At 43.8% G+C, this 25,639-nt stretch overlaps 1 protein-coding gene across 2 annotated transcripts in view; it reads left to right on the top strand.

Moving 5' to 3' along the window:
* Positions 1–341: 341 nt before the first annotated feature.
* Positions 342–25,639, top strand: part of VIPR1 (vasoactive intestinal peptide receptor 1) — a 94,308-nt gene continuing 69,010 nt past the window's right edge. The window contains exon 1 of one of the 2 annotated variants that reach the window (XM_015853030.3): positions 342–610. In XM_015853030.3, the coding sequence (XP_015708516.1) occupies positions 554–610 (57 nt within the window). In that variant the 5' untranslated portion in view covers positions 342–553. 2 annotated transcript variants of the gene reach the window in all.

The following is a 25,639-nucleotide window of genomic DNA, read 5'->3' as shown; positions in this document are numbered from 1 at the left end:
AGGAGGAAACGGAGAACGGAGAAAAAGGGGGAAAGGGAGGAAAAGAAGGAAGCAGTGAAAAGCGGGAGATGGGGGAAAGGAATGGAATGTGGAAGAAAGAGAGAAGAAGGAAAACGAGGAAAAATGAAAGAAGAGAGGTGAAAGAAAGAATGGCAAAAGTAAGGGAGGAAAAAAGAAGGGGAAAGGAGACGGGGAAAGGATGGGGAAAGAGGGGAAGACAGGAAGAGAAAAAAAGAGAGAGATAAAAAAAAATAAATAAATGGATAAGGGGAGGAGGGGACCCCCCTTCTCCCCCCCGAGCAGCGCCGGCACCTGGGGCGGGAGGGAGGCGGAGCGGCCCCGCCCCGCGCAGGAGGCGGCCGGGGGCGGCGGTGCGGTGCGGTGCGGTGCGGTGCGGAGCAACGCGGAGCCGCTTCCGTCCCTCTCTCTCTCTGTTTCAGTCTCTTTCTCTCTCCGTGGATGCGCGCAAAGGGAGCGCACGTCCTGGAGCGCAGCGCAGCGCTGAGGAGCGGAACGGAGCGCTCGGAGCTCGGCGGAGCGCGGTGTCCTCGGCATGAAATCAGCCAGACTACGCGTCCTGCTGCCGCTGCTCGGCTGCCTCCTCTCCGCGGTGAGTGCGGTCGGTGCGGGGCTGCGCCGGGTTCTGCCCCACTCGGTGGGAGCTGTTTTTGCCGGTGGGGTTCGGAGGAGAGTTTCCGCCTCGGGCAAAGTTTGGGCAACTTTAGAAGTGCGGTCGGTGTAAGGCAGGTGTGTGTGTTTGCTGGGTTTCCCTTTCGCTGGATAAGCTGCAGTATCTTAGTTACTGGTTTCTTTATTTTCGTTCTTTGAGCTCTCCCTCTTCAAGAGTAACAGTATCGCAGGAGCTCGAGGAATTCATTGTGCTTTTAGTGCTTTCTCTCCGACTCCAGCTGTCATTCAGTTTTGCCGTCTGCCGATCCAGCTCAGGAGCACAATGGTTTTGTATAGTACCCCCCCAAACTAGGAATAACGGGATGCAGTGCCCTAGGACAGAGGCTCCAGATGGTACCATCCCCATCCACACGAAGTTCAGCAAAGTGCCATTCTCCAACACTTCAGCCTCATCGTTCATCCTCTGATCCTTTGGAAGCAAAGGATGTGTTTTCTGCCCCCTCTGTCCCTTCTGCTTAGAATTTCCATGCTAGCCAGTCCCTGACCACTGGCAGTGCTGCTTCCTTCCCACTGCTGACAGCTGGTAGCATGCTGTAAGGTTAGCAAATGGGACTGATTCTGCTGGTGCATGCAATAGCTGATTTTCTGTGCAAATAGTGGAGGAGTGGGGTTGAATACCGAACATTTTACTGAAGCTCTTGCTTCCTTGCAGTGTGCAATTCTTAGCTCGTTCCACACTTCTTTTTTAATCCAGTGAGCTGTGTGGGAAGCTGGCTGTGGCTGAGTTTCCTTCCCGCAGATCTGGGTTTCCTTCCTGTAGAGTTGGGTGAGGTTGGCCATGAGAATGGGAAGTGGTTGCCCATCAGTGCATGGCCGCAGGTCTCTCTGTAGGATCATAGTGTGGGTTGGGTTGCAAGGAACCTTAAAGACAACCCAGCGCCAGCCGCCTTGGCTCTGCTTAGCGAGTGACAACCCAAGCCACTCCACTCGCCATTGGGCAGAGCCTACCAGGCTGAGCCTCAAAGTGTGCCAAGTAACCAGATTTGGCACTGCATCACTTGTGTCTCCTTATTTCTCCCCTGCTTATGAAGCAACGACTTATTTCAGCATTGGTTTTTTGGTTGTTTGGGGTTTTGTGTGTGTGTGTGGTTTTTTTCTTCTGCTGTTGGCATGAGCCACATAAGAAACTTTATCACCAAAACTTTCTTTGAGGAAGAACAGACAGGGCTGGAGTTGTGGGGGTTAAGAAGGTAGCAGTGCTCCTCAGATGCTGGAGCTGCTCCAGCCTTTGCTCCCACTGAAGCTTGTGGCAAAAAAAATCCCAGTTCATTAAATGCTGTTGGCACGAAGGGGTCCTCTGGGTCAGGATCCTGCAGAGTTTGTTGCACAGCATGTTGTAGTTTGGCGTGCATTCATGTCACTTGGTCCTGTTGATGAGTGCACACCCTGAAGCTCTGCAATGACAACCCGCAACCTCGGTGTGTTCCAAGGGTCAAACTCAGTCCCTTTTCAACCCTTGTAATATTTTCTTGTTCTGTGCTTTATCTTGCTTCCTTGCCTTGGCTTAATGGAGCCATTGGTTGTTTTGCTGTTCTTTTGTTGCATTGATTTTCCTGCACCTGGTTTGTGCCGGTGGGTTAGAGAGATTTACAGTCTCCTTATCTCTGCTGATCTACAAGGTGACTAATACCAAAGCATCTCAGTGCCAGAGCAAATCCCTGTTGTTTTGTATTTCTCTGTTTGAGCCCAGGAATGAGGGTTTACTTTTAAAGCAAAAGATAGCTGTGTGGTGGTGACAACCTGGCTCTGGAACCTGAGATTGCTCAGCAAAGGTTTTGTTGCATAGTTTGTTGTGATAACTTTTATTGGTCTGCCATTGGAAAAAAACTTTGAACGAGAACAATTGGCTGATTGAGAAGTTCAGTGCTATAAAGCTGTTGTGGCCCTGTGGCTTCTAATTGCCCCTGTAAAGTTTCACCTTGCCCTCTCGTGATCTACTGATGTGGGAAAAAGGAAATTGGATATATGTTACTTGCTGTGGTTCAGCAAAGCTGCCTCCAGTGGTGGTCAAACTTAACACTGATTCAAAGAGTCAATTTTGGGAGGGAGGATGTGCAACGCTGTGCAAATCCACAGTGATTCCTGTTGGGTTCTGTTGGGTTGATTTTCCATTTCAGGGCTGTGATTGAGTTGATCTAGCCCATAGAGCTACAAATGGCACAGTGTGTGTCCAGTAAATGGGACGTGGTTAATTCAGAGCCCCTGGTGGTCTCTATGTGCCTTCAGAGCTCATGGAGGCCAGATCTGTTGCATTGGTGTAATCTGTGCTTTTCTTCAGAGATTCGTTCTGTTTCTGCCATGGAGGAAGGGAGTAAAATCACTCAGATCTGATCCTTTAGCACCCTAAAAGTAAATGCTGGAGATGGATAATTCTGAAAGAAATACAGTTAAATTTAGTCTTGTTGGACAGTCACTTTGTCCGTAACTCCGTCTCTTTCATCTGACCATCGACTGTGAATCTGAGCATTGAGAAACATATATTAAACCAAAATAATCCATTTCATGTTTAAAGAAGGCCTTGTTACAAAACCTAAACCTATTGCTGGGTTCGTGATTGATTATCATTAATCCAAGTGTAAATGCATGGCAGGTTTTATTCATTCATTCATTATAGGGCTATCTAAGAGCACCAGTTACCCCTCAGTAACTCCAAAACTCTCATTGTTTCTGTACAACACTGAAATAAGTTCTTAGAGCATGTATTTTCAGCAATGTGTATTTCTAAGAACATCTCATTGTGGGTATGACAAGAGAAAAGAGCAAAATAGGCAAAATTATAGTGTGTGCAATATTGAAAACAGTTTCCTCCAACATGTCAGCAGGGGGATTCACACCATAAACATCGCTCCTTCCTGAGCTGAGAGACCTGCAGAAAAGCTCAGGAGAACCAGGCAGGATTGGGATCATGATGTGTGATGAAAAGGGCTGAATCCTACTTGGGGTTTTTAAAGAGAAGGGATGGTTGCCAAATATTCAGCATCAGAAAGCAGATGGGACCGTGGACAGAGAAAGCTGCCTGGCTTGTTAGTTTGGGTATGGATGTATACGGTGCTTCCTTTTTCCCTTTTTACAGTGCTCTAAAATTATCTGGTTCGAGCTCCTTTGGTGTTGTAGTATCAGCAGTGGTGACAGCCAGAGGGCTGGGCTGAATACCAATGCCAAGTGAGCTGTACTCAGTCCCAGGTGAAGTCTGACCAGTGCGGACTTGGGATGGGGCTGCTACTTTTTGTTCTTGTTCTCAACATTACATAGAAGGGCAGCTTTTCTGGGTGCTCTACTCACCCAATGGAAGTCGAGGTCACTGCTGGGATGCAAAGCCACTTCCGCAGTTGGATGACTGGTCTGGCTCTGATCACCCATCTGTCCAAGAATGGAGGTTGAGGTCATTGTTGGATGCAAAGCCCTTTTGCAGCTGGACAACTGAGATGTGAGTTGAAGAAGTGTTTGGACATGGCTCTCAGATGTAGGGTTTGAGTTTTAGGGGTGCAGTGTGGAGTAAGGTTGATCCTTGTGGGTCCCTTCTGACATGGGATAGTTGATGGTTTCATGATTCTATGAGCACATTATGGATCTGGTCATGAAGGCACTGACTGTAAGACTTAGAAAGAAGATGGGAACTGAAAAGATAAAAAGAAAAAGAAAACAGGATTGGAAACAGTCTGGGATGCTGAGCAAGGCAATGTTGCACTGTGCTGTAGCTGCCTGAAAGCCCTTCGTGTGCTCAGCCCATGACTCAGTCATGTCCTTGCTGTGTCTCTGTGTGGGCTGTACTGTACCTTGTCTTCTTAAGTGATAGTCTGTGTAGTTTTCAGGAGATGAAAGACATAAATAGTGTTTTCTCTTTAGTAGATGGTCTCCAGCAGAAGCAACTGGAAGGACTGTGATCTCATGAAAATCAGCCTTGCCATATCCTATGGTGACTGATTCTGTAGGACTGGGAAGTCACCAGTGCTTGGAATACTTCGTAGACACAGACTCTTGTTGTAGATGGAGACTACTAGAGGAGAATGGACTCCAGACAGTATATAGATCCAGGAGATCCAAGACAAAAACGATTATATTTTAATTAGATCTGAGTGCACTTGGTGCTTTGTAGCATTCTGTGTGGGATCAGTGGCTCACATTCAGCAGAGGAGTCTGTTGATCTGTATGAAGGGAAAATTGTTACTCAGGTTTTGATGAGGAGAAGAACTTGGCTTGGTTTTATGAACATGGTGGGTCACATTGTGCTCTTGGGCCAAGCCAGCACAGTGGCAGTGTAATTTCTGTGCTGAGAATGGGGTCTCGGCAGCACTGTGTTGGCTTATGGAAAGAGGGATGTTCCAATGCCTGGAAAAGGGGGGTGGTTATTACAACCCTGTTCTCTGGTCTCATCAACTTTATTTTGTGTTAGAAAGACAAGGAAAGTTCTTTGTAAAGATCAAAATCTAAGAAATGCACCCAGGAGAAAACAAACAAACAAAAAACTATTTATGGTCCAAATATGTAGTCAATCCGAGTCAGAGATGCTGTGATGCCTCAGGGCAGGAGAAGGGGCCAGCAAGTGGGTTGGATGGACAGACAGACGGACAGAAGCTCCAGCTCCTTCCATGAGACTTACTGAGCCTGTCTGTACCCTGGCAGTGATTTCTCTGAGTTTCCCTTGCTGAGTGCTGAGCATTTGATGCTTCACTGCTCACAGATGTTCTCCAGAAGTCACGAGCTACGTTTGGGTGGGAATGAAGCCAACATGGGGATGTCTGGAAATGAGATCCCAGAGGACTGCGGTGGAATGAAGATCAAACCCTTCGTTTTTCTCTATGAGAGAGGAAGGGAAGTGATGCCAGCTATCAGATTGGCCTCCATCCAGAGCTAACACAGCTAACGACATGTCAGGGAGGTCGGACACGAGCGGCCTTTTCATCACAGCTCCCTTTCAGAGCACCCCGTGGCTCGCTTGGCCTCCTGCCTGCCCACCAGGAATCCCTCTGGGATGATTCATCTCTCCGGGCACCAGCTTTACCTTTCACATTGCAAGACCCATAATGCAGGGAGAGCTCATTCATTAGCATTCAGAAAATGCCCTGGGGAAGGGATGGGATGCAGATGGGCTCCCAGAAGCCAGCTGGGTGCTCCTTAAGTTCTTATTCAGCCCTTTTACTTGTTGAATGGGGCAATACGGGGCTTCTTCAGCACTGGATTTTTAGAGTACCTAAAGGCTTCTGGAGAGACAGGTGGAAATGCAAAGCTTCCTTCTGATAAGGATGGTGTTAGCAGTGCCAAGAGTTTGTCCTCAAACTTCAGCTTGACTGGAAGCATCTGCTGGTTATTAGCTTTGCTATAAATCACTTTAAAACTGCTTAGGCTCACGCACAAACCCTAATGAGGGAGCAGGTACAATAGCAAGAGCAATTATGTTTAATAATTGCCAATCTGCACAAGTAAAAATAACCTGCGTGAGCACAGCCTGACCCGGCAGGTAGGTTAAGAGGCGGAAGCAGGTGTGACATTTCTTTAGTTATGGTCATTGGCTCCAGCATTCATCCCATGCTTGTTGGTTGGCTGTGCAAATGTGGTGCCCTGGAGTTGCTACAGCCCTGGTACTGAGTTAGTGTTGATGACATCAGTGATCAGCCCAGCACTTTGTAGGTTGGGTTATAAAGTGAGGGATGTGTTGTGCACCAGGATGTGTGTTGTGGATTGCTTGCGGCTGGAAAGCACACACTAATGCTGCTTTACTGGCATCTCAATGTGCCAGGTTTTATCCGCAGCCCCAGTTTTTATATGTTTACATTGTACTTCCAGAACTTAAAGACTTCAGCTTCTGAGCTGTATGTGAGTTTTGGAGACCCTGGTGTGTTTTTTGTAAGTGAAGTCCCTTTTCCAGTCAACTGTTTGCTGAGCTGCTGTCCCCCTGATCCCCCTTTTGCTTTCACAGCAGGCTCAGGGATGCTCCTACTGAACTCACGATGCTGAGTGTGAGCTCCCTATTGGTCTACTTTAATCTTCATCCCTGTGAAATTGCACCCTATCAAGAGGGAAAGGGAAAAAAAAATAATAATCTATTTAAATCCGGTTCTTCTTCAGGAGGGAAAATAATGAATACTAAACGTCTGCTTTGTAAATCTGAAATCTATAGGGTGTCTTTTAAAAGGATGGAAGGATGTTTATTTGTGGCTCCAACCTTGATTTTTTGCATTGAACAGATGTTTCAATTAATACCTGGTGACCTGCAGCATCAGGGCACCTGAGCAGCAGTTATCCCCAGGGCCCTTATCAATGTCACTGTCTCTTGCAGCTAAGCAGCCCCTGTGGGTGACCTCGGGGGGGGAATCACTTTGCAGAGCAGGACACCTGAGTTGTGACATTGCTGCACAGGTGTGACCCAGAGCAACGGAGATCCCACTGGGTCAGGTTCACTCTGGGTCAGCGGAAATGCCTGAAAATATCTGCCCTCTCCCTTTCCCAATAGCCAAACCCCCACGAATCCTGTGTTATTTGCTAGTCCCATGCATGTGCCGTGAACGCAGAAGATAACAGTGCACCTTTCCAGGACTATAGCAGCAGTTTGCTCTAACACCTGCAGCCTCCTCCATTTAGAAGCCTGAAGCCGCCAGCTGGATCCCTCCCCAGGTTATCCACGTGTTGTATCCCCACAGTCTTCTTTATTCACAGTTCAGAAGAAGCTTTTATCTCATATTCCCTAAGTGGCCAGGTGGCTGCAGTTCAAACCTTAAGAAACATGTTCAAGGCAAAAAGGAAAAGAAAATATACTTAATAAAATCCTTAATCACTCTGTGCAGTTATGAAGCTGCTTCAAACCTGAGCCCGAGCATCCTTATGCTTGGAAGCTGCCAGAATCCAAACCTTGCTGGAGGTTCTCCCTCTCCCACCTTTATTTAGCTGCAGTCAAATTTAGCTTTTAACTTAAGTGAGTGCTGTGATTTATTATGCAGTCTTTTCCATTACAGGCCCCGTGCTATCTACTAGGGCAGGAATTTGTCCTATTTGTGGCCATATGGGACATAAGTCCTGGCTTGTTCTTTAAGTCACCTTCTCAGCCCTCAGGATGCGTTTCCGTACTGAGGGAGGGAGTGAATAAAATCCTCCCTGCAAGCATTCAGCTCTGGCTGGGGAGAGAAGTGCTCATCCACAGAACTGCAGCAGTGGCTAAAGCCACTTAGTCCTCACCATCAGCAGCAGGGCTCCATCCAGAGCTGTGCCTGGTGTTCGCCTGGTGTTTCTGTTTTGCTGCAATGCCTGTGCCCATCCATTTGGTTCTCTCCTATTCACACCTTTCCTTTTAATCATAATCAGGCTTCTTCCCACCACTGCTTTTTTTTCTTTTCACTGTGTAATAAGTTTTCTTTCTGCTCAGCATGCTCAAAGGAAGACAAATGGGCCCCAAAATTAGGCCAACTAGTGCGTGAAGAATTGCCGACGTGCTTGAACGTCAACTGCTCGTTGCTTGCATTTTTTGGGAGACTGACATTAAGCACGGCTGCAAAAGCTGTATGGATCTCGCCTATGCCATGCACTTAGTTTCTATCCTGTAACAATTCCAGACAAAGAATTCTCCCTCTTCTGTTTTTCTCTGCTTATTGGTATTGTGCATTTGCATATTTTCCCTCTTTGCCTTTTGTAGATTTGCAGTTGAGGCATAAGCTGTGTTTTGTGGATGTGGGAATTCCTGCTGGCTCATCCCTTTCTTTTGAAGCACTTTTTTTTCAGCAAAACTAATAATTGGAACCAGAAAATAATTGGAGTTGGAACTGGATGATCTTTAAAGTCTCTTCCAACCCAAGCCGTTCTGAGATCCCATGGAAATTAACCTGGTTCTTCCTTTCTTATTCTGTTTTCCCTCCTCTGGGGTGTTAAACATGTTTCAACAAACAGTGTGTAAGGGTTTATCTTCAGGCTGTTTGTATGCAATGTGGATGCGGCAAGATTTGTCAAGAGAAGTGAGAGCTTACATTAGATTATATTAAAAATAAATAAATAAAAATCTAGGCATACTTGCATATATAGCATTGCACCCTGAGTTCTGAAAGAGAAATGTAGCCAGGTTTAGCCTGAAGACTAGCCTTTAAAAAGAGCTGGGCAACGGCCAGGAGTGTTCTCTTGCAGCCCAGAAAGCCAACTGCAATGGGCAATGTGATGTTGATAGGACAAGAGGGAATGGCTTTAAACTAAAAGACAGGAGATTTAGGATAGATGTTCAGTGGAAATTCTTTACTCAGTGGGCAGTGAGGCCCTGGCACTGCTGCTCAGAGCTGTGGGTATGAGAATAACAGGCTCATAATGCTGGCATGTGTATTTTCATCTTCCTCTTCATTCTTCATTGTATCTTACAAATTTGAGGGCATAAAATAGAAAGCATTTTTTAGTCTTCTTGAGGTCTCTACCAACACAGGTCTCCTATTGGATCTGTATGGCTATGTAACTTACTGAAGTTCCTTTGACTGGGAAGCTCTTCCCAGAGCCAGACAGCACTGGTGGTTTAAGTGCTTCAGCCAAGACCTGATCGTTCTGTAGAAGGAAAGGAAATGAAAAATCAGAGCTTGCTGCCTTGGGTCTACTTGACCTGAGCCCCAGAAATGTCTTAAGCATCTGGAAATATTTTTAAACCTAGTTATAAAGTTGAAGCCTTGTTCAGCTATTTTACTACTACACTCTTGTTACAGGCAGATAAAACTAGGATTTATTGAAGGGATACCTTCCAGAAAGTCTAAACTAACTTGTGGAAGAATAGCAAAGAAATGGGCTAATAGACTGTGGCTTTTTGCTAGAGGAACGACACATTATGTGTGTGACAGAACTTCATTTACTCTTTAGGAAAAGCAGTGTGGAAGGGAAGGGATGTACCTCTTGTGTAGGTTGATCGGAGCATCTCTGATCCCTCTTGGGTCAGTGCTGTTTGGAACCATCCAGAGCTGTAGTATTCTTGGGACAGCCCAAGCTGGCATCACTATCATGCTCTCGTGAGGCCCCATCTGGAGTACTGTGTCCAGGTCTGGGGTCCCAAGTACAAGAAAGATAGAGATCTATTGGAGAGGGTCTAGAGGAGAGCCACAGAGATGATCAGAAGGCTGGAGCACCTCCCCTACAAGGACAGGCTGAGAGAGCTGGGCTTGTCCAGCCTGGAGAAGAGAAGGCTGAAGGGTGACCTCATTGCAGCCTTTATAGTACCTAAAGGGAGCCTATAAACAGGAGGCGAGTAAATTCTTTTAAAGGGCAGATAACAGCAGGACAAGGGGAAATGGTTTTAAGTTGAAGGAGGGAAGATTCAGGTTGGATATTGGGGAAGTTCTTTACTATGAGAGCAGTGAGGTGCTGGAACACCTGGAGGTGTTCAGGGCCAGGTTGGATGGGGCCCTGGGCAGCCTGGTCTAGAATTAAATGTGGAGGTTGGTGGCTGTTCCTATGGCAGGGGGGTTGGAGCTTGATGATCCTTGTGGACCCTTCCAACCCAAGCCATTCTATGATTCTATGGTCATAAAGCAGCCTGGGTGCTCTTGTCTTTCTCATTCTGATTTTTTCTTGCCTGTTGGGTTGTGTTTTTTCCATCTACATATTGCTCGAATGTTTTTCTCCTGCTGTTCCTCTGTCCCGGAGATCTGACAGGATTTGTTACTCCGCAACTGAATTCATCATCCCAATAAAATGGCAGCTGTGCCTTTAATTTGGACTGGCTTTCTTCCCTAGTATGTGACTGCTGAAAAGTCACGTCTCTTCTCCAGGAGGGGTGTTACAATGCTTGGCAGGTTGGTACCCCTCTACTTTGTAATTATTTCTTCCCTGCCAGTTCACCACTCAAGCTTCCCAGGCTGTCAGCTCAGGAAACAAATATTAATTACATACTGCAGCCCCGGGAAGAGAGCCTAGCTGGTCAGAGTACAATGCACCTAAAAATAAATGCTTTCTCCCCTTGCAGAGTAGCCTGGGGAGAAGAGCAGCAGCATCCATTGGGGTGTCTCTAAGCAGAAGGAGATGAACTGATAAATTGAGCTGCTGCTGGCGATGAGCAATGGTTCAGGCACAGGGTGAGACTGAAAATTCCTTAATTCAGCTTCAGGCTCACTCAATGGACTTTCTACTAAGGGTGTGCCTGAAACTCAACCTGCAAATGAGAAAAATATGCTTTCTTTACATAGTATTTGCTTATTTCTTTATTGTGCCTGCGTAGATCATAAAGACAAAACACTTTGTATTTGGTTAGATTAGCCTAGCAAACCATATTGATCATGGGGATGATGTTATTATGCTTTACATGTGAACTCATGATAACATCGGGGAGTGAAAGCATCTCCTGAAATCTGGGGCTAGTGCTGGCACAGGAGTGTCTGCACACTTGGTGGGATTGAGTTTGGCTGGGTACAGGAAATTTTCTAGCCATGAGAGGAGCATGATGTGAGAGCAACTTGCCAAGCACAGCACTGAAAGCCAGGCAGCCAATTTCTTGTGGAGGAGGTGGGTCTGTCTCTGGAAAAGATGTGAGATCTATCCCAGGGTCTGCCTTGCAGCATTTCTTTATGAGGTGCATGTTATTCAGCTTCTGCATAGGGAAAGTATTCAGTGTGATAACATTTGTGATTCAGGACCAGTCCTCCTGCTCTAGCGAAAGCTCTGCAAAGCAAAGCCACGAACAAGATATGGCTGCAATAGGGGTGTACTGCTGAGGAACGTATCAGTGCAGGGATGGGAGGATGACTGGTCTTGGAGGTGCATCTGGGTTTGGATTTGACACAGCTGAGAGCTGGAGATACAGATGTGGTCTTGAAAGACTACTGGTTTGTTGAGAGATCTTCAGGATCTTTTCTATAGTCCTTCCCAGTGTTGCAATTTTGCCAGTTCTCCAATGGGAAACTCCCATTGATGAGGTGTCTCTCATTGGTTTCTGCTGCAGGACACATCCCTGTTGCAATAAACTCAAATTAGAAGGCTTTGCTCTGCATGTGACTGGGGTCGTTGCTCTCTGCCCCTGTTCCCCTTTGTTTGGAGGAATCCATCCGGTATTGACTCAGACCTCCCTGTGCCAGCCAACAGTGTCATCATTCGGGCTGTCACGGGAGTCATTGCCATGAAGGGAAAAGTGTTTTGATAGGGAACAGAGGCAGGGAAGATTTATTTCATCAGAACAATGACCCCGGCCATGTGCTTAGCGTTCAGCCAGGGGGTGACAGTCCCAGCACTGTCTCACAGTGCAGATGAGGTCTGTTATTCATCAATCTTTTGTTTCATGGCAGAGGAATCATACAATATTAGAATGTCCTGGGTTGAAAAGGACCACAATGTTCATTTAGTTTCAACCCCACTGCTATGTGCAGGGTCGCCAAACAGCACACCAGGCTGCCCAGAGTCACATCCAGCCTGCAGGGATGGGGCATCCACAGCCTCCTTGGGCAACCTGTTCCAGTGCATCACCACCCTCTGGGTGAAAAACTTCCTTATATCCAAAACCTAAACCTCCCCTGTCTTAATTTAAAACCATTCCCCCTCATCCTATCAGTATCAATATTTGTAAACAATCCTTTGCATGAAAGAGGGGAAATAGTATTTTTTATTGCTTTTATATGAGCCAAAGGAATTCTTTCCCAGATCCTTCATGCTGTACCAAAATAGCAAGTTTAGAAATGATCCTTTTCTTTAGAAATGATATGATCTCCCATCTCCATCTGCACATGCAGAGGGATAATGAGCTGCTCCTGAGGGGTGGGTGTTTGGGTGAGAGGGAGAGAAGCTTAAAATTCATATTGTGCTCAGATACTGAGGTCTGTCAGTGGGGAAACCACAGCTCACCCAATGGATGGCTGTAGCAGACTTGTGAGTGTGGGGCGTGAGACTGTGGAATGAGACTTAATGAATCTTAAGTCCAAGATCTAAAGAAACTCGACTGATTGTTTCATATTAGTCCTCACTGGGCGTTTATCTTCCAAATGTGTTTATCTTAAAACAAACAAACAAAAACCCTACAAAAAATCAGAAAACCTTTTCTCAAAGCATGTTTTCAGAAATATGTATTTTTTGCTTGTAAAGGTTTTGGGGTGAGGGGGATGTCTAACATTGGGCAATTACAGTTTTGGTTTGTTGAGGAAAATGTCATGCTTTTCACCTTTTTTATTCGTGCTGCAAAACAGCAAAACTTCATGATTTCTGAGGTATTTTTCTTGGTAGAAGAGCAAATAGAGAGAAAAGTTTCTTTTTCCAGATTGGTTTTTAAACTGCTTTTTTCAGGCCAGAAAAGTGACCAACCTGTGCTAAATTCAGTCGCACTTTTACTGACTGTACTGCAATGGGAAGGAGGGAAATGTCACTAATCATTTGCAGGCTGGAAGCCTGACACATGCAGGGAAGGGGTACTGACCTGTGTTTTAGATCATAGACGAGATGCTGTTAGTGGAAGAGTTTCAGTCTTGGAAGTCATTCAATTGCAACTCTTAGTTGGAAGCTATTCATTGTTCATCTGAGGATTTCTACCTCACTTCAACAGAAGCAGAATTAATTGGGTAAAATAAATAAATAAATAAAATGTCCAAACTTTGAAATATTGGACTGTGTTGGTTCTGAAAGAGTTTAAGCACATAACAAAGTCCTGACCCATGAGAACAGGCTTTTAGTGTCTCTTGTGGAATATGTTATTGGGTACCCGCATTATGTTTTCCATGCAAAATGATAGCGTTAAACTGATGTGACTGGAAGTGGCACATCTAAGGGACAAGAGCAGGAGGAGTTACAGGAGCCAAGCTGTGTATTCCGCACTATTTATACGGGAGATGTGTGGAGATCAAGGTGTCTATTCTCAGGTTTGTTCGGGGGAATGTTATTTCAAGTTCTGGTGGTTGCTGTGGTCTGACTGGAACAAAGAAATGAAAGAACTTCCCCAAATGAAGTACACGCAGCCTTCTGTCAGTCAGGGAAATGCTGCTGAGTGCCTCTGACAGTGCTTCGCTGATAGAAAGTCCTGTAGATCGATGTAAACAGAGTGGGTTCAAGACCTTAGTTTTAACATCCTGCCTCCACGTCCCTTTTCCTAGCAGGAGCTTGCACTAAGAACAGAAAGACAGCAGCATGCGGGCACTCAGTAATTTATTTGGTCAGCCCTAGGAGTTTAAGTAATGGTCGTGCTCGAGAAAATCCTGCCCTGCAGTTACCATCCTCAGCCAGAACAGATCAACTTAGCTTTGCTGATGTTAACTTTAGTGTTCCATGCCTTGTTTCAGCATCTGACCACAAGTTTAACGCTCATGGAAGTTGTTATGAGAGTCTGACGTGGATGTCAAAGCATAAGGAAAGCAACAGCAGTGCTCTGTTTTCCCCAGAGGCTCTGACACCTGAGATGTTCCTCTAGAGAACACCCCAGGGTGGGTGGATGGCATCGCTTGTATGGCACTTCCTTGGCCATATGGTAACTCAAGTATTTTATTGTCACCATGTGGAGTGGCCTCTGGCAAAACAATCTGACTCTGGCCATGAGCCTGGCTGACTGCCCTTGAGGGGAAGAAAGAAATGGGTCTTTAATCAATGGAATGGGATGCTGTGGCGTATCTACTCGGACCGGGTCAGATGTATCACTTCAAACTTTGGCCTGAGGGTGCTTTGGAGTGGGAAACCTTTCTGTTGCCTACAGAGTTGAATAGCAGTGCAGCCAAGGAGTTGAAATGAAATGTTTAGAGATTCCATGCTTCCATAGAGCGTTCCCAGGACTCAGCAAATCAAAACAAATGTGAACTCTGCTAGGTTTGGACAGAGACAGGGAGCTTTTCTGTGTATGACTTCTTGTATGGACTCTATGTCCTATATGACTTTTTCTGATCCTCAAATAGAGTAAGAAGAGCTCATTTGGTACATATGGCTTAGCAGAGTGAGTTTGCTGCACAGGCTGGCTGGAGCTGGAGAATGGGATGGCAGAGGTTCACATGTTTCCTCTGTAATGTTCAATGTTCTCACTCTGATAAGCAAAGTGTGATTTTAATTAAAAAGCCATTCCAGTTGGATTTAATTTGTATGCCATTGAGGAGGCAAATTACTGTGGATATAAAGAGAAAAAAAAAAATTACTGTCGTCTGATTGCAAAGAGTTTTAATCCACAGTGGCTTCAGAGCAGAAAGGGAGAATCACTTCCCTTACCCTGCTGGCCATGCTTCCTGTGATGTGGTCCAGGGCACAGTTGGCATTCTGGGCTGCAAGCACACACAGCTGGCTCATAAGTATATCAAGCAACAATCCCAAGTCCTCTTCCCCTGTGCTGTTCTCAATCCACTCATCACCAAGCCTGTATCTGTACTTGGAATTGCCTTGACAGATGCAGCACCTTGCTCTTCGCCTTGTTGACCTTCATGAGGTTCATATGAGCCCACCTCTCAGACAAGTCCATCTGGAAGGCATTGGTTCCCTTCACCATGATGACCACACCACTCAGCTTGGCATCACCCACACACCTGCTGAGCACTCAATGTCTACGTCACAACAAAGATGTTAAATAGTGTTGTTCCCAGTACCGACCCCTAAGGAACACCACTCTTCATTGGTATTCACTTGGACATTGAGCTATTCACCTCAACTGTAGTTGGGCTCAGCCTCTTCTCCTGCATAACTGGTGGTAGAACTAGAGGGAATGGCCTCAAGTTATGCCCAGGGAGATTCAGGTTGGACTTCAGGAAACATTTTTGCTGCCCCAGGAGGTGGTTCAGTCACTGTCCCTGGCAGTGTTTAAGAAATGTTTAGATGTTTCGCTAATGGACATGGTTTAGTGGGGAAATACTGGTGATAGGTGGAGGGTTGGACTGGATGGTCTTGGAGGTCTTTTCGAACCTTGGCGGTTCTATGAAATGTGGCCATCCAACCAGTTCCTTACTCACCAAGTGGTCCTTCCATCAGATTCATGTCTCCCAAATTTACAGACAGGGATGACATGCAGGACAGTGTCAAATGCTTTGCACAAGTCCAAGTAGATGATATCAGTTGCTCTTCCCTTATCCACCAATGCTAAAACATTGCTTGTTGTGCAAGGCCACCAAATTTGTCTAGCACCATTTACCTTTTGTGAAGCCATGTTGGCTGTCCTTAGACATCTCTTTGATTTCCACGTTCCTTAGCATAGTTTCCAGGACAGTCTGTTCTGCGATCTTGCTGGGCACAAAACTGAGACTGTCTGGACTGTAGTTCCCTGAATCTTTCTTTTTTCCCCTTTTAAAAATGGGAGTCAAATTTACTCTTTTCCAGTCTATGAGAACTTCACTGAACTGCTACAGCTGTGGTTACATCCCATCAGATTCCATGAACTTGTACACCTTTAGGTTCTTTAGATGGTCTTGAACATGATCTTCTGCAAAGGACAGGTCCTTGTGTTCCTAGTCCCTGCCTTTGCCTTCTGTTACTTGAATGGTGTGGCTGGAGCACTTGCTAGTGAATTCTGAGGCAAAAAAGTCATCGAGACCTCAGCCTTCTCCATATCCCGGGTAACTACCTCTGCCATTTCCTACTGGAGAGGGCCCACATTTTCCCTGGTATTCCTTTCATCACTGTTGTATCTATAAAAGCTTTTCTTGTTGCCCTTTAACTATGTTTTATAGAAAATGACTGTACCCTTATGAGAGAACAAAGATATTATTCTATTCCATTGCACCATTCAGTCTTCCTTGGTTATGTTGTTAAGCTGCTGCATGAGATGCTGCTGTCAAATAACTCTAACAATCAGCTGTCTGATAGCAAATTGTATTATGAGGATATGCATGACATTTTTATCAAAAGCTGATGTACCTTCATATCTACCAAGGGGAAAAAAAGGAGCTGGATCAGAAATGCAACAACATATTGGCTAGAAGCACAATCCAGAACTCCCCTCAGGGATCTCACTGATTTTTGTTGTTTGTTTTTTTTTTTTCTTCAAGATTTTTATTTCATTTATTCATCTGTGACAACTCTATTTTCAGTTCATATAATCACAATTACAGTCGCTGTAAATAAATGGGCCAGGATTGCTTAGTTTCATTTTCCTAAACTCTTTGCAAGCTTCAGTTTTGTATGTTCAGCTGGCTGGGTCTACTGGGAGCATGCAGCAATGGATGGCTCCTTGCCCAGGTTGTGAATCTGTGGAAGAAGAGAATTCCCTCTTCATATGCAGTCTTAATGAGTCTGTAAAGCACATTAGTTACAAGTGACAGTAAATATGGCTTTGATACTGGAATAGAAGGCTCTATGTTAAAATATATGCCTGGCAATAAGGAACTAATGGTTGATTTTAGTTTTTGTTGTATTTTCTCATCTTTCCTTGCCCCATCCCACTGCTGTGCCTTCAGTGCAAATCCCTTGATTCTCAGCCTAGTAATGTAGGAATCAAATGGAGACACAAAGCTGCATTTCCATTCTTAAAGAAGCCAATTCTTCTTAGAAATGCTCATAGTTTGGTAAACAAGGCTCAGCCATATCACAGTGCCAGTTTTGCAGTGATTTAGAAACACTCTAGCTATGTCAAAATGCCACAAATTCTCATCTACAAAGAGCAGTCCTTGGTAATGTCTGCAGGGCTGAGGTGTTCTTGGCAGGAAACAATCCTCTCGAGCAGGAAAAACCCAGTTAAGTGAAGTTAATGGTGAGAACTGGGTGATGGTTAATACAATTTCTCATTGTCGTATGCAGGCAGGGCTGCTGAGCAGAATATCTTTCTTTGTAAATAGCTGGTAAGTGCATTGGCTGGGAAGGGATTCTAAAGGTCTTCTGTCCTTCTCAGGCATGGTACCTGCTGCCAGCAACTTTTGCTAGGTTGTCTGTAAGCGCTTCCCTCAGTGGATCAACTTCTGCCATGGCTGCAATGACTTTGTGCCACCAAGACGTGTTTTTGGCTCTGACAACAGCTAAGCCCTGGAGAAAAGGTTACATTCTTCACAGGAAGTAAAAAGCAGTTGGGTTGTGAAATCCCAGCACTGCTGTTGTTTTCTGGGTCCATGTTCTCAGATCAGCAGCCAGTGGAGTATGATAAGCAATGTACGTTGCAGCCTTCCTCTACATGGACTGGGAATCTGTGATAGCAAGTGGGTTGGAACACTGTCCCACGGCATATCTGCAGTCCCAGTAATTGCATAATCCATTTGTTTTCATTAGGTGAAGTACATCCAAGTACTTTGTAATTGGCAGATGCAGTCAGAGTTCATTGTGTCCTCAGCCAAATGCTCCAGGCCTGGGCTGCAGGGATCTGCAAACCCACAAATGGTGACATGGATGTCACTAATTGGAAGACAAACAGTAAAGAAAAGTAAAAACAGCACCTCTTCTTTCCTTTTGGGATGGATTTACTTCTTTTCTAAACAGGAAAGAGGAAAAGGTTGTTTGAGAAGCAATGTCAGCACAACACCCAACATCCTTCATCTTTTAGTAAGACCCGGATGCACATCTTTAAACATGTCCTTAAGGTTGGGTTGTTTTGCAGATTAAAATGTCCAGTTACGTCATAATACTCACTGGAACTTTGGGTCTTCATGTAAATCCTCCTCGTAGGGTCTTTAGCCAGCTGGACTCCCAGATACTTGGATGTCTTTTCCAACCTTGGTGACTGTGTGATTGTATGGTCAGTGGGCATGATAGGGACAACTGGGGCTGGACTATGTGATCTTACAATATTTTCAGCCTTAATGATTCTATGACTACAGTAGCATCAACGTGGCTTTGCTTTGTCTCTTCTTGTTTCGTTTTCTGCATATTTAAGCTACAGTCCCTTTTCTAACAACTAATCAAAACAGAGTGGCCATAAAGTTAAGGACTTCTGTGCAATGTTTCATCTTCTTGAAGTTCAGAATTTCATTGAGACAGAAGCTGCATTATTTGAATGTATTTGTTCCCGGCCATTCAGCAGCAAGAGCAAGTGGACTCTCATGATTAAAGGCCAGCAGCTATTTGGGGAAATGCAACTAGAATATAATGTCTCAGTGCACAGGCGAAGATCAGATGTCAGACATCCAAGAAGTCTGCGTAATTGCAACTGTATTAAGATTAGAGTAATTCCTGATGGAGAGGATAGATTATTTTATTTGGCTAGTTATTAAAAGCAGCCAGTTTTTATAGTTTACCATGAGTAAATTGAGTCTAATCACCTGTTTCTGATAAAAGCGTAACTCGCACTTTGCACTCAGGAGCTGAGATGAACAAATCACTGCCCCTTGCCCTAGCTATTAATCTAGACACCTTGGAGAGAGTTCTCAATTTGCATAAGTTTCCACTTTGCATTTCATTGTGTCTTTCCCTGCTGGATTGAATCCCCTTGTGGCAAAGTGCAAGTCCGAAGGTATCCAGTTACCCTAACATAGAAGCCCAAAGTCCCTGAGATTACCTTATAGTGAAAACACCCATGTGTTGCTCCAGAAGGGGTTGAAACTCCTAGAATTGCTTTTAAGGCCCCTTTTTACAACCTTGCCTTGGTCTTCATTTCCCTTCCACAATGCCTGAAGTTGGCATCACAGTACAGATCTTCCAACACTGTGTGGAAAAGGAGTATTATCATCCTATTCTTCCTTGCTCTTCAGTTTATGCAGTGAGCAGTTGTTAGCCTCTTCCTGGCTGCACATATCCTGAGATCACACTGAATTATTTATGCTTTCTAATTCCCAAATCCTCTGCCACATTACTACTTTAGAATTCAGACAGCCATAGAGGATGTCTGTGCTGAATTTGCTTTTTCTTGAGCGCAGCTTTTGCATTTGGCTGTGTTCAAACAGACCTTTGGCTTTATTCGAGAGTCCAAAGTGCTCTTACATGCGAGTGATCCAGGCCCACTGATTTAAAATGTTTATGCCATGTAGATGTTGTTTAATATCCACCTTTGTTACTAATGGACTGGAAAAAGCTTCTTCATCATAATCAGATACACGCACGTTACCCTGCTGCTTTCCAAATACAGATCAAAATCACACATTGAACTTTCCTCTACTGGACTGTGCCATCTGTAAGATGTTGTTTGTTGTAATGCACTTAGTGGGAGGGGAAAGCCTGAAAATTATAACTTCTTGTTAAATTCTTACTGCTACCAGCAGTAGATTTCTCCCGAAGTCTCAAAGTCCTTCTGAGCTTCATAGAAGGTCATTTATATTTATTCACCTTTATTTTCTTTCCATTTAGTAAATGTTGATGGATTTGAGCTGTTTGTTAATTACTTACTTTTTCTCTTCTGATTGTCCTTTTAATCTCAGTTCAACTAAAAGAGAAGATTTTACTCAAAGTTACCAATTTAAGCTGGGAAATTATGCTTGGCTCGGCTCCTTACCCTCTGGCTGCCCAGTCCATCTCTCCAGAAGAACTGTGGCCTGCCTTGCAGCACAGTGTGCCAGTGGGGCAGGCAGCGGGCACATGGTGAAGGAGGTACCCCATGAACAAGATGGGGCTAGGACACTAGAAGGAAAAGGCTATGTGGCAGCTGGGGGACACAGGTCACAGAAGGAGTGATGGTAGTGATTACAGAAGCATAATCTAGGAGAAGATGGGGATGTTTTAATGGGATATCACAACATGCTCAAGATGCTTTCTGGTAAATACAGATCTGCAGTTGGAGGTGGGAAAAAGATAACAGCATCTTAATGGGATCCTGCTGAAAATGTGACACAGTTCTCCAGAGATGGTCCAACGAAGCGTCAGGGAAAAGTGTATAAATACAGTGATCCATTTGCTGCAACAACTGTTCACTCAAAACTCAGCTTCAGATAAACAGCATTGGGGATCTGCTGGGTATTTTCGGGGTCTGATAAATGTTTATAAATATCTAAACAGAGGTGGGAGGTAAATGGATGAGGCTAGGCTCTTCTTGGTGATGTGTAGCAACAGAATAAGGAGTAATGACCTAGAACTTGTGCATAGGACGTTGCATACTAATATGCAGAAGAATTGCTTTATGGTAAGGGTGATGGAGCACTGGAACACGTTGCCCAGAGAGGTGGTGGTGTCTCCTTCTATCTTCTATCTATCTATCTATCTATCTCTATCTCTATCTTCTATCAGAGATGCTCAAGACCCATCTGGACATCAGCCTGTATGACCTATTGTAGGGAACATGCTTTATCAGAGGGTTGGGCTCAATGATCTCTTGAGGTCCCATCCAACCACTGCGATTCTGTGATTGTAGACTGTGTTGTGAAATTTCCCAGAGTTCATAGAGAGAATCTGAGAGAGAGGAACTTTATTCATTCTGCGAGGAGATACTTTTGACATTGTTATGAACAATTTAAGTGCTGTTTCATTAACAATTTTGTGCCTAGTGCAATTAAATAATACTAGAGAAGAAAAAAGAAACGTGCTGTATTTTAAAATCAGCTTTCAGTAGGTTAAAAAAAAAAAAAAAACCACACCAAAAAAACCAACAAAACAAAACAAAAAAAAAAAAACCAACCCAAACATACAAACTTGGATCTTCTGCTATGTGTCATTGTTTCTGGAGATACATCTGTGTTTATAGAGCATATTCCTGTTCCTATGACTTGGATGGCAAGCTTAAACACTTGGCTGGGTTTTGTGAGTTAATGTTTTCAGAGAATTCTTGGAATACATTCATTGTGTGTCCATGCTTGAATTGTTTCTGTGGTGAATGCCTTCTGTGGGAAGCCTGTGACTTCCAGGAGTTTATATTATGGCCAAGATGGGACTGGATTTGTTTTCATTTTTATTTTTTACTGCTATACCTTAATTGTTTTAGGATGGCTTGGCTTTTGTGCTTATTTCCCATAAGGTATTTTGTATTTAGAAACGTTGACAGCAGCTCAAGCTATTGCAGAGGGATATTTCTAATGGGACTCTTTTGAGCCTGCTTATACAGTTTCATCTTTGCCTACATCCAGAGCTTCCTGAAGCTGTAAGATTTATGGATACACTTGGCTGAACTTGTTAGAGAAACGGAAAGTGGATACGGATGGCTTAGCGGATGACATCTTTACAGCAGCATCTTGAATTAACAAGATATTGGTGTTGGCTGGGGCATGCAAGCGTAGGTCTTTCCTTAATTGCTGTGAAGCTACTTGGCCAGACTTTGCTAACGTGAAGTTGCCATGGGCAAAAAGGTGAAGGAATATCATGGGTCACAAATGATCTAAGAGGGCCTCAGCAAATGGTTGTGTTTTATCAGGACTGCTGAGCGAGGAGGTATGACTGTCTCAGGTGGGTTCAGATGCTTGGAGGAGCTGTCAGCAAGCTGGGAAGAGGAAAAAGGTTTGCATCTCCATGAGTGTCAGCAGGAGCTATCTCCAACCCAGTAAGCAAGTGTGTTTGAGCAATGAGTGCAGTACCTTGGGGTTGTAGGTGCACTTTGGCTGCTCCAATTCTCAGGTATGCCATTAAACCTGTCTACCTGAGTGAGGTTAATACATGCGCATGTGAGCTACTGTGCTTTGTAATAGAGATAAACTAACACGTGGAAATGTTGACTTTCTAAATAGGAGGTAGTTTCCATCAACAGCTGTTGCTTTTGCAGAGTAAATCTGTATTTTTACTCTTCACTTTCTAAGTGAACATACTGTCCAGGAAATACTGTAACATGTCATTGAACTTAGGGAGTGTGACAGTGCCAAAGGGTTTGCCCTGTTAGCTTTTCTGCTGCTCCTCTAAGATGGTGTTAATGCCGGCAGTTTGTTTTTCCTATTCAGATGCAAATGACCCTGTGCAATTTAAAGTTCATTGGTATGTTGCATTCATCTGTCACAATGAAGGTACCAGCATCAAAAACTTTGATAAGGGCTCTGAAGCAATTGCATTTTATTTCTTCTCCCATTGAAGCATCTTGTCTCTCAGCTTTGTGAGGTTCTCATATACACATGCAAAGTCCTAAATTCTCCATCTTTGTAGCATGTGTTCCTCTATTTTCAACAGATGACATTTGGAGTGGGTGCTGAACATGTAGGTAGCCCCTCTTTTATTTGGCTCCTGATTATAGTAGTCTTTAAATAACAAAAATAATAACAAGCTGGAAACAAGCTTTTGTTATGGTTAAAAGAAGAGGCAAGTCATCCCTCATAGTCTTTTAACTGAAACAGATGCATTCATTTTTGGGTAAAAGCCCAGGACCACTCTGGAGAGAATCCAGACGGGGCCAGAAGAATGATGTAAGGTCAAAAAAACACTTGAGGGGGAAAATGGTGAAAGAATAAGGGTTGTTTGTTCTGTAAAACAAAAAAAAAAAAAAAAAAAAAAAAAAAGAAGAAGAAAAAAAAAGGGGGGAAAAAATCACAACTTATCCTTATGTATAAAATCGCAAGAGGAAAGTCCTGTTTAATACTGTTTAATAACTTTATTTCCATTTATGGCAAGGCTACTCAGCTGAGTTGACCGAGAGAAGTCAGTTAATGTAATCTTTTTGGATTTCAACAAAGCTTTTGATACTGTTCCTTACAATATCCTTCCAGTCTGGGCAAAATGTCCAGGATACATCTAGACAAATACATAATATGATGGGTGAGGAACTGGCCAAAAGATTGGTCACCAAGGCTTACAATAAATGAGGTGACACCACTGGTGGGGTTCACCAGACCTTAATTTTGTCTCATTCTCTTCAAGAGAATGTTTTTATTTTCTGCCCTAAATCTGTGAATATGATGGTTAAACTGTTAACAGAAGAACCCCAAGAATTGCACTTATTCTGTTTCCTCTTCACCAGCTTGGGATCATTTTGTAATGACAGCTTCCAAATTAAAATTCACAGATCTTCAGTTTGGGAGAGGGATTTGACTTAGAAATGTTGCTTGTGGAGCAAGGAATGGAACTACCTGCATGCAGGATACAAACCTGAGACAAAGGTGTGAGAGTTTTGTGTAGATGAATGCAGCTAGAGGTTTCCCTAAATTATCCATTTATTTATCCTTTCATTTAAACTCGGGCACCTGCATAACATGAAGATAATATCTGAATTAAAGTATACTCAGTAGGCTGTGTGAAATCCAGTTTTGACTGTTGCTTTCTGCTTTTGCACAAACCCAAACGGTTTGAAAAGGCACTCTAGGAAGATGCTTCCAGTAAGTTCAGCCAGTCAGTGTCAGGCCATTCCCAAGCAGCTCTTTACTTCTAATCCACATTTGTCTCATTAGTGAGTTCAGTCGATGGAATTTGTTAAGCCTTTTCTTCACATTAAATTACTTTCTTATGGAGGAAATCGTCTTACATTTTAGGCACTTTCTGGTTGTGACTGACTAGAGTTCCTTTTGCTTTTTTCTCCCTAGACAAGTTTCTAGCTGGGATGTTTTGTTTTTGCCACGGCAGATGGTTTTTCCAGATTTTGGATCATTCTTATAATAATGTCCTCAATGTTTGCTGGGTCAGTTAGCCACTGTCTTTGCTATGCCAGTGACCTGGAAACTGGAGGTGAAATTCTGACTGTTTGTAAGCCAATAGAAATCTCTTTGGCTGAAGTCTGTGTCTTAAAATACACAATCCCAAGGCAGATTCCTGGTTATTGTTTTTACAGATGATGTTTTGCTACATAAGATTTGATGGTACAGCTCCTCTGTGTATTCAAGTTGTCCTCAGGGTGGTACCCAAAAGACACCCAAAGAACTTTTACAAAGAGGATGGATTTCGACACTTTTAGGGCACTGTAGCAGTGAAATGGGTCACCTAGAAAGACTGGTTTTCAGTACTTTGCTGGAGAAATCTGTGGCTGACCAAGAGTAGAGTCAGTGCCTTTCTGGCTTCTCTCTCATCTAATTCACTTTCAGTACTTGATTTTGTTGTTGGATAACAGCACATACCTATATATATATATATATATATATATATATAATCTCTCAGAATCAAGGGATGGTGGAAAGGAGCCAGGAATTATCAAGTTCTGAATAAGAAGTTGCGGAGCAGACAAGTGATGCCAGTGCATGGAGAAGGAAAGAAAATCCAGGCTTATTGGCTTTCCAGCTGTGAATGAGTTAATTAATCCTGTCTCTCTCACCATCGCTGTCTTGAGTCGGTGTTACAAAGGTGTCTTTATGATTTCCTTTATTGTGTTCATGCTCAACCTTGTTTTTAAACCACGTTATTGTAACTGAGTTGATGGTATTGATTGTGTGGGGAAGAGTTCCCAGTTTGGCTGAGTAGTCACCAAAGTCAACCTTTAAATCATCCTTCCCCGTGCCTTTCTCAGAGTCCTTGCCTCCATCTCCGGTTGTAGCCAAATCTGTTTTGGCCATTTGCAAACGTGTGCATGTGTGGAATGTATTATGCTGAACCTCCATTCTCTCACTGAGGCAACCAAGGAGGATGCTCAGAAAATGCCTTACAATTGTTGTATTATGTCTTTAATCTATAGTTAAGGCCATTTTCCTTTGGCATGCCATTAGACTATCTACTGAAGTCAGAAAAGATTAGGCCCACCAATTTTCCTGCGTCCAAATACACCCAGGGACCTTATCAAAAAAAGCTGTCAGTTATATTGCCTTGATTTACTTTTGATAAACCACATGCTGTATTTCATCCAAATCTCTGTTCACTACTGCACTTACAATTGCTATTTCCTTCAAGAGGTGTTCAAGCATTTTGTGTACACTTATGCTCAGATTAACTTGCTGATAGGTGTCTGGATCCTTTTTTCCTCTCCTTCTTACATAAAAAGACTATTACTTTTGCTGACTTTCATCCAGATGGTACCACTCTCACAACCCAATCTGAGCACATTGTTGTGAGAGCTTTCAGCTCATGTATAATACTTTTCTATCCTTATTTGCCTTCACAGTCACCCCTGTTCTTCTTCAGTTATTAATGTTAATCTATTTTCCCCACATGCAACCATTCTGCCTTCTATTAGCAAGATGGTATTTTTTATTTCAGAATCATTGGAGGAAGCCAGCAAACAGAAGGCCCAGAGGGAAGAGGATGAACTGCATGTGACTTCTCTTTTGAGCACTATATTTAGTTTCGTCTTTAATTTCGACTCTTTCCATAGTAATCTCCTTCCCACCCCCCACCCCTTGCTGTTGTTTTCGTATAACTGAAAGACATTTTCTGCTTAACTGAGTTGGTC

Source organism: Coturnix japonica, chromosome 2 (genome assembly GCF_054131305.1).
Source record: "Coturnix japonica strain WE chromosome 2, WE-NBRP24, whole genome shotgun sequence".
Classification (NCBI taxonomy): domain Eukaryota; kingdom Metazoa; phylum Chordata; class Aves; order Galliformes; family Phasianidae; genus Coturnix; species Coturnix japonica.
The sequence above is the reverse complement of the archived record's forward strand: the minus strand, read 5'-3'. Positions and strand labels throughout refer to the sequence as shown.